Below are 14,434 nucleotides of genomic sequence, written 5' to 3' on the forward strand. Positions count from 1 at the left end.
ATAGCCAGTCCAATCCCCATGATTTGTATGTCTAATCCCATCCCCATGATTTGAATGTCTAATTCCATCGCCAGTCCCATCGCCATGATTTGCTGATCTAATTCCATAGACAGTCCCATCCCCATGAATTGTAGGTCTAATTCCATAGACCAGGGGGTCTCAAAAATATTTTTAGATGGGGGTCCGCGGCCAAATACAGTACATATAATTTCTGACATTCCGGGCAGCCCTTGCAAAAGTCCTCTATGGCCCGTTTAACCCCTGGCTAATAGAAGCGGGCCAAAATGCACTCGTACGTCTTCTGGACCCCCAGGTGCGCCCCCTAGCTGGTGAGTATGGTCTAACACTTGGGAGACATAGGCTTTAGGTACGAGCAATTGATCAACAGTATCCGCCCCCCCCTTAGTTATCACCCCTCTAACAGTCCTTTTTTTACTATAAAGTATGGGGGAACAAGTACACTCACCCGTCACATTTCTGTCAATCTATGGCCGCCACACGTTGGCGGGCCATGTCCAGGTTGGGGTCGGTCCACTGCGCAGTGGTGAACTCTCCAAAGGGGGTCTTGACCCGCTTTGATGGCCGAGGGGCTTCGGGCTGGCGCGTCTCTTTCTTCATCCTCTTCATCCTCTCTCTGGGGCTCCTCTTCATCCTCTCTCCGGGGCTCCTCTTCGGGGGAGCTGTCACTCAGGGAGCCATCAGAGGAGGGGCGAAACGCTGGGCAGGCGTGCAGTGGGGCCACCGGTCCGGTCCGGCGGGGTCGGGCGTCGTCGGCGTTGGGTCGGGCCTGTAGGCCTGGGGTCCAGTACCGGTCGAACAGGACCATGAAACAAGTAAAACATTTGAGTACTTTTTCCACCACTGCTAACATGTAGATTGTAAATTGCAAAGGAAAGGAAAAAAAACACATGTTAGCTAATTTTGTCTCCTTTTTTTTACGGTTTGGAAGAAAGCTCGTTATGTTTGCAACCATGACAGTCCAGACACTTTTTACCTTTGTCCAAATCTTCTCTCCCTCGTGGACGGTGTTCTCTATCCTCCTCTTCATCGTTGCTTTGGGAATGTTTGCTTTCATGTGTATTGTTGGCAATGTCATATTATTTGAGCTAGATATAACTTGCATTATTATTTTTGAACACTTGGTGGCAGTCATTGTCTGCACAGGGGGTTGTATATGTAGGGACACAGGTGACAGTAGAGTGACAGTGAGGTCACACAGTTTTGTCACCTGACCAGCACAGAGCAACATGCTACAACATAACCTGGTATGTTCATCTATTTGTACAACTATGTCAACAAACAACAACAAACTAAACTGTAAATAAAGACTCTGATGTACTGGGTCTGTGTAAGATGACCTGTGTATTAATGACAATGGGGAAAAGGAAGGATATTGTAAAAAGTAGAGAAATCACCATCACACACACCAGTAAGTCTACCTTGGACTTCTTACAGGATAACTGCAGTATCAGCTAGGCCTACAGGTAGGAATATTCCATGAAATAGAGCTGAATTTGATAAATAATTACACTATCAGAATTTAGAGTGAAGTCCAATTATTTCAAGTTTTAAATCACATTGTCCCTGTCATATAAACTGTCAAACTAAATGTACCAACAGTAGATGTCTGTGTTTACAGATGTCTTACTTTAAAGCATGGCGTCAGAGAAAAGGATAAATCATCTTCCAAAATATATACGGTCACTGCTGACAATCTGATGGGTCACTGTTAAGTATGATGACATTTAATGTATAATTCTTCCTATACAATGATATGACTGTCCATTCATTTGGAGACTGATATGCTTCAAAGTATTTTTGATCTATAGGTGACAAGCTGCCCCCCTTTTCCTGTTGCACCAACAAAGTTAAAGTCCAATTAGGACACGGTGGTACTCACTGCTTGTGAGTATCCTCCAATAATTAAACAAAGCTCTGTTTGTCCCAACATCAGTTCTCTAAGTAGTAAGTAAGCCTTGCCCAGCCGAGCCCTGAGGCCCATAGGGCAGGAGCCCTGAGGCCCATAGGGCAGGAGCCCTGAGGCCCATAGGGCAGGAGCCCTGAGGCCCATAGGACAGGAGCCCTGAGGCCCATAGGGCAGGAGCCCTGAGGCCCATAGGACAGGAGCCCAGAGGCCCATAGGGCAGGAGCCCTGAGGCCCATAGGGCAGGAGCCCTGAGGCCCATAGCATGCACACGCATCCACGTATGTACGCATGCATGGCCATGGGCTCCCCAGAGTAGGCTATGTTGTTAGCTTTTGGTGCTAAGCGTATTAGCCTGTTGTTTACTCACTGTCTCATTCGTGCATGCGTGGCCACGTACCATGCACGGCGGCTCCGAGGGCCCCTAAGTGGTCCGCGACCCTGGGGCCGCAGCTCCATAAGGGGGGGGGGGGGTGTGTGTGTGTGTGTGTGTGTGTGTGTGTGTGTGTGTGTGTGTGTGTGTGTGTGTGTGTGTGTGTGTGTGTGTGTGTGTGTGTGTGTGTGTGTGTGTGTGTGTGTGTGTGTGTGTGTGTGTGTGTGTGTGTGCATGCTTGTCGCTGGCTCCCGGGTTGCCAAATCATGTGCGTGAAACAAGAGCCGGTGTTGCCACATCCGTCAAACAAGCGGACCATGACGCACACACACGTGTGTGTGTGTTGGAACTGTTGCAGGTGCCAAGTACTAAGTCACTTTTTATCCCTGATGTACTGTCTGTGCACAGCGCATAACCCAAACTGCACATACTTTGGGTGCTCATATCCCCCGACGGGTATGATCTAGTTGATAATAATTTATAATGATGTTAATGATTTATTTGGTGTATGCAACATGAAAGTAGTTAAAGCCTCATTTATGTGTTTCAGACTCTGAAAATTCAGCCTTGTCAGCCCGGTTGAGTGTGCTGGCAGAACTCAGGGCTGGGAAACGTCTACATCCAGTGAGTATTGATCACATTAAACCACATGTTGAAATGTAACCCTGCAGCCAAACACCATGATGAAGATGAAGATGAAGATAAACCAACACACTTCTCAAGGTGTGAAGATCACAAGATAAATCCTTCTCTTTCTGGGAAACATTTTCTGCTTAACTGAAGACGAGAGAAAAAAACATGTACCACAGCAGAGATGACTGTCTAAACATCCTGTGGTTTAAGAGTTTTCAGGTAAACACTTTTTTTCTAAATAACCTTTTTTTAGACGAACACTAATACTAGCCTAAAAACCCAGAGAGGTGTAAGCTGGTGGTTCTCAAAGTGGGGTCTGGGGACAGCCAGGGGTCCTTCATGGGGTTCCAGGGGGTCCCCAACTAAATGATTTGATAGTTAGGAACCAAATGGACCCTTATGGGTCTGTAACTCTGAGAGTGTACAAATGGAACCTAATGGACCCTTTTGGGTCTGTAACTCCGAGAGTGTACAAATGGAACCAAATTGGTTCCATTTTCCATTTGTACTCTCAGAGTTATGGTGGTCTGTGGTCTAATGCAGGGGTTCTCATAGTGGCTGCCATAGCTGAGTGGTGGTTAGTGAACCTGCCTGGGGAGCCAGAGCCCCTGGTTGTCCCAGGTACGATTCCAGGTCAGCAATTTGTCGATGTGTGTCCCTGAGCAAGACTCTTAACCCCTAATTGCTCCGCGCCCCTTGAGGGCTGCGTTCAGCTGGGTTGAGCTTCTTTTTTTTTTTTTTTTTACAAAAACAGCAAATACAAATGAAATCTGTTTGAGACACTGACAGTCTGTGTTCCATATTGTAATGGCAGTGAAACCATAACACATAACACTCCAAGACAGTTGAAAGCTATTATGACATCAAAGTCGCAGACCATTATTATATAATGGTTAGTAACGAAAAAACATCACATGGATGCACCTGGGACGTATCATCAGTGTTGTAGCCTGGGGTCAACGGGCGTTTCAGGTCTCGCAACAACATACACCCTCGCCCAGGTGACCCAGCCGGGGCTGATCAATCCCCGACTTACGTCCCAGTAGCTACCCACGGTCAGTCCTCTTAGGTAAGACAGGGCCCCTCAGTCCGTTTCTTCGGAACTACTCTGCGGGGACTGGGGGAGAAGAGAGGCTCTGGCACGTGGAGGGACTAGGCTCTGTGGGTGGCCTCCTGGCCGGGCTCCTCCTCCGTCTCACCAGGTCCAGGACCTGAGCGTTGCACCAGACTCCCCCGCTCCAAACATTTCCTTCTGGCGTGATGGTTTCTTAGGCCGTGGTGGTACTGCAGGCTCCACGTGTGGCTTGCTTGAATATCCCTCCTAAACTTTAAAGGCCTCACCGTGGATTTGTTGGGATTCTTCCTCACGGAAAACGCAGGCTGGGGCGCTAACCCATACTGCTCCCGGATGCCGTCTACATTCCGTCTGTCAACCGTCTCTCCAGTGGTCACCAAACTATTCCTGGTTGTCACGTAGTCTATTCTAATGAGCCACTATAAATAGAATAACTTAAAAAAAACAGCACATGGATGCACCTGGGACGTATCATCGGTGTTGCCTGGGGTAAACGGGCGTTTCGGGTCTCGCAACATACACCCTCGCCCAGGTGACCCAGCCGGGGTTGATCAACCCCGACTTACGTCCCAGTAGCTACCCACTCAATCCGCTTCTCCGGAACTACTCTGCCGGGACTGGGGGAGAGAAGAGGCTCTGGCACGTGGAGGGACTAGGCTCTGTAAGTAAATAAATAAATAGTAAGTAAATAGTAAGTAAATAAATAAACAAACAATTAAATAAATAGTAAAATTATAAAGATCCCTGGAAGATAACTATTTTGCACAACTTTTGCCGTGTTGCCACTCTATTACAGTTTGGCGATGTGGTGAAGCCTCAATGTGTGGAGTTTGGCAAGTTCCAACTAACTAGTTGCTGCGAGGCTTCCTCTTATGAACTAGCCATCTGAGGAGGCGTCTACATTTATAGGTCTCTGTTATAAACCACTGTGATGACTCTGTGTGTGTGTCAGTCTAGTCAGGAGCTACAGTTACAATGTGGTTTCTGCAGCTTCTGCTGCTCTGCATAGCAGCCACCAGCCCCGTGACCTCAGAAGGCAAGTGACAAGTTTTTATTATACTTTTAAAATGTTCCGTTTGTGAATAACACTGTGTTACAATCATACAATCATCTGTTGTTGAATTTTGAAATGATTGGGCATGAAAACGAAATGTATGCAGCATCTTAAAATGTTTGGTTTTAAAAAAAAAATGTTTTACTTCATAGTAAGTAGAGAATACGGAGTATTCTCATGATACAATAATAGATTCAATCTGTAGTGAGAGTTACATCAACTATTACTGTGACCCTCACCACATACTGTAACTGATGAGTGAAACATGATTATAACAAGGATTCTAGATTACAATCTAGTCTAGAATCAGGTTTGCCAACAGTCAACAGTCAACGCCCCGTATTTTGACCAAAAGAGGCGCATCCCGTAAGGGACGTCATTTGTCCCGGGTAAAGGGACAAGGGACAATATTTATCTTTCTGTGCATGCTCCTGGCAGTGCATCTGTCTGCCTCCCTGTATGTTTGTGTGCTGTACGAGAAGGGTGCTAGGACCCTGGGGGTGCCACTCAGTTGACAGGGAACTGTATGTGTGTGCTTATGTGAGATTCCCTCAGGTGGCCACGGCATCATTGTGTGGCATGTGTGTGTGTGACCCGTCCCGTATTGCTGGGTGGCAATGTTGGCAACCCAATCTAGAATGGTGATCTATCTCTACATTCAGAAGTGTGTGTGTGTGTGTGTGTGTGTGTGTGTGTGTGTGTGTGTGTGTGTGTGTGTGTGTGTGTGTGTGTGTGTGTGTGTGTGTGTGTGTGTGTGTGTGTGTGTGTGTGTGTGTGTGTGTGTGTGTGTGTGTGTGTGTGTGTGTGTGTGTGTGTGAGAACCAAATGGACCCATGGTCCATGTATTTGTACCACACGCTCATATTGAACATAAGTCCTGAGTAAATGATTTATGAACAGCTAAAATCAGTTGGATTTTTGTCAGTGTTGGAGCTGTCTGTGTGGGAGGAGTCAAGTGGCCGTCCCTGTCATGAACTCACAGTTCTCTGTGGCTTCTGCCATTTACTGTGTTAATCAACAAAATAGATACAGCTGGTCAGGCTTATATAACAACCCTGCCTGACTAGGCATTTTTTGAGGAAGATGATATGCTTGCCTAAATCAGCTCTTGGTGACACTGGTCACCTCTAGTAAATGTGGAATGCGTTCCCATCCACGAGTCTGATGAAGAGCGTGTAGCTCCAAACCTCACATAATTTCTTTGGGTGCAATAAAGCACTTTATCATAAGAGCCCTACTACACTACAGTGTGAGAGCGTTTCATTATTATTTCTATAATAATGTTTCCATTTACCTGGGGAATGAATTCCAAACTTTGTTACTGACTTGTATCGTTCCCAAGTACGGCCCGGTGCCCGTTTATAACTGTGGTAACGGGTAGCACACTGGGGGCTCTATCTTGCCCGCCGCCTTAACCGTTATGCCATTTTATTTCACCGCGCCTCAAGCCGAAATCAGTCTGATCCGGTGCTGATAAAGCTCAAATAAAATGTTTCAATGTCAGAATGCGTCTTTGTCATGACCTGATGAACATCGAAACGTTGTCGTTTGTTTTTGCACCTTCTTTATTCAGCTGATCTACAAGCTCACAACGTGTTGATGTAGATCGTGTATTTGTAACTATTTTAAAATGTTTACAAATTGGTAAAATATGCCTAAAAGGTTTAGGCATAAGGGGTAAGGTGGTGCACAAGATAGGGCCCTGGGTCCTGCTCTAACACCAGACGTACAACAGGAGAGGTATTGTACAGCCGGGTGGGACATGCATTCATTCACAACTTGTGTATATCTGTGATCTTTTAACTCCCTGTAAGCCAGGCTGCTGCCTGAGATCATCCAGCAGGGTCCTGTTGACGGTTCCAAAGTCTCGCCCTAGCTGTCACTATAAGGGTGTGTGTGTGTGTGTGTGTGTGTGTGTGTGTGTGTGTGTGTGTGTGTGTGTGTGTGTGTGTGTGTGTGTGTGTGTGTGTGTGTGTGTGTGTGTGTGTGTGTGTGTGTGTGTGTGTGTGTGTGTGTGTGTGTGTGTGTGTGTGTGTGTGTGTGTGTGTGTGTGTGTGTGTTTAGCATGCATGATTTACAGTCTAAGTGTCGTGTAAAATCTTTATTATGAGGACACTCCTGCATGTTCATTCTTTCAGGCTGATCATTGTCATGTTTTAATGTTTTTCTTCTCATTCAGTTGATCATTCAGTGAGGCTGGTTGGTGGTTCAAACTCCTGTTCAGGCAGAGTGGAGGTGTATTACCATGACAGATGGGGGACGGTGTGTGATGATAATTGGGATCTGGATGATGCCCAGGTTGTGTGTAAACAGTTAGGCTGTGGAACAGCTCTGTCAGCACCAAGGGAAGCCCACTTCGGACAGGGTGTTGGAAACATCTGGTTGGATGATGTCAGGTGTTCAGGCAGTGAGTCACAGCTTTCACAGTGCAGCCATGGAGGGATTGGAAAGCACGACTGTGGACACCATGAAGATGCTGGTGTTGTTTGTGCAGGTAAATATGAATTTTATTGCAATTAATAATGATGTTTGTATGTGTGTTGTCATCCTATCCTATATTGAAATTGACTAAAGGGAGGACGGGCAGAACTCTGACTTCACGCTCATGTCACCATGACTCAGCCATAACCATAGAAGGAGTTCCCAATACAGCTACGCCCAATGTTGAGCTCATAGTACTAGATGGTACAATCCCTTAGATTAATCAGTACTTGGTATTGAGTGGGTAGGGGTATACGCTTCACTGGGGTCTTCAGGTGGGCACCCCCCTTCATTGGTGTTTCGTTGATAGGCCCACGACACCACCACAGGGCTCAACGGCGACACCTGGCGTCCCAGGTTTTTATCATCATCATCATCATCCTCCAGTATTTAAGTTCTACTGGCTGCTGGAATCAGAGTCAATTTGTCTTTTTGTTGGGCTTCAGTTCAAATGTGGTCACTGCCTCTCCACCAGAGCTACATGCCTCTTGGCATAATAGGATGAATGCATATTGTTCAGTCCATTGCCCATTTTCTGTGTCCACCTTTCTTTTACTGACGAACTTTGAACATGCTATTTTCATTCACATGGGGAATCCAGGCTTCTACTGTTGCTAAAACTGCTGCAAAAACATTAAAAGTAGTCTACTGGTTCTAATCAAAGCGAAAGTAAAAGTGGGCACTCTGAACTCTCAATGACCCCAATCAACAACCTGCCAACTCCTCAACGAGCTGTTGTCACGGAGATTGAGCCATAATACAAGTGTAGCCCCATTACGAACCTCTCACTCCGCTATACAACTCCGAGATGAGGTTCCACTGCGAGCTCTACCGGAATCGGTGGAACGGCCGCAAAGGGTCCGTGGATTACCATTTTCGCCACATTGTTTCCAAAAACGAATGGTAGTTTCCAAACTGTACAGATGTGTGAGGATGTTCCGGAACCCTAACTTTTTGGTCCGTCACGAAACAACCGCTTAAAACGCTTATTTAGTCAGCCTGTGGCCATGTTTTCCCCATTGTAGCCGAACCGGGAGGCGCATCCCATACGGGAAAACGTCATTTGTCCCGGGTAAAGGGACAAGGGACAATATTTAGCTTTCTGTGCATGCTCCAGGCAGTGCATCTGTCTGCCTCCCTGTGTGTTTGTGTGCTGTATGAGAAGGGTGCTAGGACCCTGGGGGTGCCACTCAGTTGACAGGGAACTGTATGTGTATGTGTGTGCTTGTGTGAGATTCCCTCAGGTGGCCGCGGCATCATTGTGTGGCATGTGTGTGTGTGTGTGTGTGTGTGTGTGTGTGTGTGTGTGTGTGTGTGTGTGTGTGTGTGTGTGTGTGTGTGTGTGTGTGTGTGTGTGTGTGTGTGTGTGTGTGTGTGTGTGTGTGTGTGTGTGTGTGTGTGTGAGAGAGAGAGAACCAAATGGACCCATGGTCCATGTATTTGTACCACACGCTCATATTGAACATAAGTCCTGAGTAAATTGTTTATGAACAGCTAAAATCAGTTGGATTTTTGTCAGTGTTGGAGCTGTCTGTGTGGGAGGAGTCAAGTGGCCGTCCCTGACATGAACTCACAGTTCTCTGTGGCTTCTGCCATTTACTGTGTTAATCAACAAAATAGATACAGCTGGTCAGGCTTATATAACAACCCTGCCTGACTAGGCATTTTTTGAGGAAGATGATATGCTTGCCTAAATCAGCTCTTGGTGACACTGGTCACCTCTAGTAAATGGGGAATTCGTTCCCATCCATGAGTCTGATGAAGAGCGTGTAGCTCCAAACCTCACATAATTTCTTTGGGTGCAATAAAGCACTTTATCATAAGAGCCCTACTACACTACAGTGTGAGAGCGTTTCATTATTATTTCTATAATAATGTTTCCATTTACCTGGGGAATGAATTCCAAACTTTGTTACTGACTTGCATCGTTCCCAAGTACGGCCCGGTGCCCGTTTATAACTGTGGTAACGGGTAGCACACTGGGGGCTCTATCTTGCCCGCCGCCTTAAAACCCTTATGCCATTTTATTGCTATTTTGAAAAACATTTTTAAAATAGTTCAAATAGCCGATCTACAAGATTAAAGGGATATTCCACCGCGCCTCAAGCCGAAATCAGTCTGATCCGATGCTGATAAAGCTCAAATAAAATGTTTCAATGTCAGAATACGTCTTTGTCATGACCTGACGAACATCGAAACGTTGTCGTTTTCTTTATTCAGCTGATCTACAAGCTCACAACGTGTTGACGTAGATCGTCTATCTGAACTATTTTAAAATGTTTTACAAATTGGTAAAATATGCTTAAAAGGTTTAGGCATAAGGGGTAAGGTGGTGCACAAGATAGGGCCCTGGGTCCTACTCTAACACCAGACGTACAACAGGAGGGGTATTGTACAACCGGGTGGGACATGCATTCATTCACAACTTGTGTATATCTGTGATCTTTTAACTCCCTGTAAGCCAGGCTGCTGCCTGAGATCATCCAGGGTCCTGTTGACGGTTCCAAAGTCTCGCCCTAGCTGTCACTATAAGGGCGACCAGTCTTTTACCGAGCTCAAGATAGTGGCGTTGCCAGAACGCTAGCGTAGGCTGGGCCTAGGCAGGAGCGGTCGTGCATGTGCGTTTTTTGGCGGGTTTTGGGTACTTTTTTGCGGGTTAGTGACGGATTTCGGATACACTGACACAAAATGGCTGAATATGATATTAAAAAAATAATAAATAAATTGTATATATATATATTATTTTTTTGGGTGGGCAGAAAAACCAAATGGGTGGGCCCAGGCCTACCTATGCCCACCCGTGGCTACGCCCCTGGCTCAAGGGCCCCTCGGCTGTGGAACTCCCTGCTTGGGGATCTCAGGCAGACAAACTCAGTGTCCTCTTTGAAATCTCTACTAAGAATCACACATTTATCGCACAGCGTTTTCTTAATCTCTCTCTCTCTCTCTCAGTCCTGACAGAGAGTTCTTTAGAAGTGAGTCCATCACACTGAGGTGTGTGTGTGTGTGTGTGTGTGTGTGTGTGTGTGTGTGTGTGTGTGTGTGTGTGTGTGTGTGTGTGTGTGTGTGTGTGTGTGTGTGTGTGTGTGTGTGTGTGTGTGTGTGTGTGTGTGTGTGTGTGTGTGTGTGTGTGTGTGTGTGTGTGTGTGTGTGTATTTTGCATGCAAGATTTAGAGTCTAAGTGTCATGTCAAATCTTTATTATGAGGACACTCCTACATGTAGGTAAGCTTTCTATCAGGCTGATCATTGTCATGTTTTAATGTTTTTCTTCTCATTCAGTTGATTATTCAGTGAGGCTGGTCGGTGGTTCAAACTCCTGTTCAGGCAGAGTGGAGGTGTTCTACCGTGACAGATGGGGGACGGTGTGTGATGATGATTGGGATCTGGATGATGCCCAGGTTGTGTGTAGACAGTTAGGCTGTGGAGAGGCTCTGTCAGCACCAGGGAAAGCCCACTTCGGACAGGGTGTTGGAAACATCTGGTTGAATGATTTCAGGTGTTCAGGCAGTGAGTCACAGCTTTCACAGTGCAGCATTCACATTGGAAAGCACGACGTTGGACACCATGAAGATGCTGGTGTTGTTTGTGCAGGTAAATATGACTTTTATTACAATTAATAATGATGTTTGTATGTATGTTCTCATCCTATCCTAATTAAAATTGCCTTAAAGATGGACGGGATGGCGGGCCGGCGGGTAGACCTCTGACGTCACGCTCATGTCACCATGACTCAGCCATAACCATAGAAGGAGTTCCCAATACAGCTACGCCCAATGTTGAGCTCATAGTACTAGATAGTACAATCCCTTAGATTAATCAGTACTTGGTATTGAGTGGGTAGGGGTATACGCTTCACTGGGGTCTTCAGGTGGGCACCCTCCTTCATTGGTGTTTCGTTGATAGGCCCACGACACCACCACAGGGCTCAACGGCGACACCTGGCGTCCCAGGTTTTTATCATCATCATCATCATCCTCCAGTATTTAAGTTCTACTGGCTGCTGGAATCAGAGAGTCAATTTGTCTTTTTGTTGGGCTTCAGTTCAAATGTGGTCACTGCCTCTCCACCAGAGCTACATGCCTCTTGGCATAAATAGGATGAATGCATATTGTTCAGTCCATTGCCCATTTTCTGTGTCCACCTTTCTTTTACTGACGAACTTTGAACATGCTATTTTCATTCACATGGGGAATCCAGGCTTCTACTGTTGCTAAAACTGCTGCAAAAACATTAAAAGTAGTCTACTGGTTCTAATCAAAGCAAAAGTAAAAACGGCACTCTGAACTCTCAATGACCCCAATCAACAACCTGCCAACTCCTCAAAGAGCTGTTGTCACAGAGATTGATACTGTACATTTAAAGGGATTGTTGGCAACATTAAGCCTAAATTAGAAAAATATCTCTATATATATATTTTGCATTTTTTCCCCTCTATCAGCCACTATATAATGATGCTGGGGTGTTGTCCTGCATTGAAACACAGTCCTCTTTCTGAAATCCGTATTTCCCTACTGTTTATGTTTGTTTCGGGCCGTAAATTAACGCACGCATGTGCGCATCCGTGCGCGTCCGTGTCCGTGTGAACTTTTTACTTTCGGTTTGAAAACGCTCTCAAACTTCGTTTTTGAGGCACATAATTTACTTTTCAGATAGCGTTTGGATAGAATTTAGTTGTTTAACTTCATATATGTGGTCAATTTGTCATGAAAGAGCCTATTTAAAAATAAAAATTCAGAGAACCGGCAGGGGCGGGCAGTTCCTCGAATTGTATCCGAATAAAGCAACCTGTATTCGGCATGGCCCGTTTAGAAGTACCCTTAACTCTATGGAAGTCCTCCCTGCGACACCCCCTGGTGGTCGGGGAAATGGACTGCTGGAGTTTTATCTCTGAATCGCCTACAATCCCTTTAACATGACATGTAACCATGCAGGTGTGACCAGGCTGATCCTTAAAGGTGGCTCCAACCCATGTGAGGGTTACATTGAAATCTATCATGACTATGAATGGGGCCTTGTTGGTCATGATAACTGGAACCAGAACAATGAAGATGTGGTGTGTAGGAGTATTGGCTGTGGACAGGCTGTGAATGGATCTTCATACATAATGAAACACAATATAACAAATATACCTGATAAGGTATGAATCAATAATATAAACTGTATCTATATAATGAAACAGAATATAACTCATATTTAATAATATGAACTGTATCTATATAATGAAACACAATATAACTAATATTCCTGATAAGGTATGGATCAATGGTGTGAACTGTAACGGGACAGAGGATCAGCTGTGGAACTGCCAGAACTTCAGTGATTGGGGGGTCAACGTCTCCACTCAGGACTCAGTTAAATGGATCACATGTTCAGGTAAGAACACACCTCAGTATTAATCACTTTGTTGTTGACTGTTTTGTTACACACACACACACACACACACACACACACACACACACACACACACACACACACACACACACACACACACACACACACACACACACACACACACACACACACACACACACTTTTGCTTTGTGATTAAAAAGTATTATGTTTATCTAGAATTGTACTAAAACATGTCATACATTTGCCCATAGAAGCTTCTATGGGCAAATAATAGTGATAGTATTTCTAATTGAAAAGTATAATTTGATTAGGTCATCCACTGCAGGAAAGTGAGGTTTTCTCTTCCTTGCTAAATCATGACTTTATTCTCACAGAATATTCAAGTTTTTGACTCTCATAAATATACAATTATTTTTCTCTGAATATTACCCCTATTCCATTATGATTATTTACACCATTGTAGAAAATATTATTGTTAACATTCTTGAGCTTGGACATTGATAATGTATTCTTTTTGGAATTAACTGTGGTGAGTGATGGACATCACATAACTTTAATTTCAAAATATATTCTTTCTTTCTTTCTTTCTTTCTTTCTTTCTTTCTTTCTTTCTACTTGTAGATAAGATTGAAATAAGTTTGGATGGTTTTAAATGTGCCGGAGCTGTCCAATTCACCACAATGTCAAATGAGGAAAATTCACAACAATATGTTTGTTCTGACAACTGGGGTAAGAGTTACACTATAATGTGTCATCATAAATTCCTGTGTGATCATTTATATGGACCTTTGGACTGTTATTCCGGGCTCTTATTAGTATTATCATTAGAAATAATAGTAGCAGCAGCAGCAGCAATGATAGTATTTCTCATATATTCCAAATTAAATCTCATGTTGGTTTTTCTCCGACTTAAGGAAAGGAACAAGCTGACCTTTTGTGCAACAACCTCAAATGTGGAATTGCAAAAGATGTACCTGACCCGACCAAAATGACATCACCAGAGGGATTCACCTCCAAAGGCAAGAAGAGAATTCATTGTACAGGCACCAGAAATGAAGACCATCTGTGGCAGTGTGATCCTAAAGACCCTCTGCCTGCTACATGCTCTAAACCTGCTTTCGTCACATGTTCAGGTACGTTTGTTTACCTCACTTTGGTTTACCTCTGTGTTCTTATATCCAACAGCTGTCAGTTACAAACCACACATACAGACATGCATTAATAAGTGGAAAGAAGTAGCACTCTGTTTGCAAGACTGAACTCACACACACACACACACACACACACACACACACACACACACACACACACACACACACACACACACACACACACACACACACACACACACACTAATATTATGCATGCGCACGTGTGCACAAAATACAATGTACTTGTTTGCTTTTAAATGAATGTTCAAATGTTCAATGCCAAAGTGTTGGTACATTTTCACATAAAGATGTATGTTAAAGTATTGGTACATTTTCACATAAAGATGTATGTTAAAGTGTTGGTACATTTTCATGTCTGTTAACAGATC

The 14,434-nt window shown here is 44.6% G+C and overlaps 1 protein-coding gene across 1 annotated transcript in view; it reads left to right on the plus strand.

Moving 5' to 3' along the window:
• Positions 1-2,977: 2,977 nt before the first annotated feature.
• Positions 2,978-14,434, plus strand: part of LOC308079033 (scavenger receptor cysteine-rich type 1 protein M130-like) — a gene marked incomplete at its 5' end in the record, with an annotated part of 79,621 nt that continues 68,164 nt past the window's right edge. The window contains 7 exons of the mRNA XM_080420370.1: positions 2,978-3,020; positions 7,239-7,553; positions 10,822-11,133; positions 12,474-12,679; positions 12,795-12,915; positions 13,516-13,623; positions 13,809-14,027. Coding sequence (XP_080276496.1) covers positions 2,978-3,020; positions 7,239-7,553; positions 10,822-11,133; positions 12,474-12,679; positions 12,795-12,915; positions 13,516-13,623; positions 13,809-14,027 — 1,324 coding nt within the window. The remainder of the gene's footprint in view (positions 3,021-7,238; positions 7,554-10,821; positions 11,134-12,473; positions 12,680-12,794; positions 12,916-13,515; positions 13,624-13,808; positions 14,028-14,434) is intronic.

Source organism: Gymnoscopelus braueri (assembly GCF_963280865.1).
Source record: "Gymnoscopelus braueri genome assembly, chromosome: 22".
In the NCBI taxonomy this organism is placed as follows: Eukaryota; Metazoa; Chordata; class Actinopteri; order Myctophiformes; family Myctophidae; genus Gymnoscopelus; species Gymnoscopelus braueri.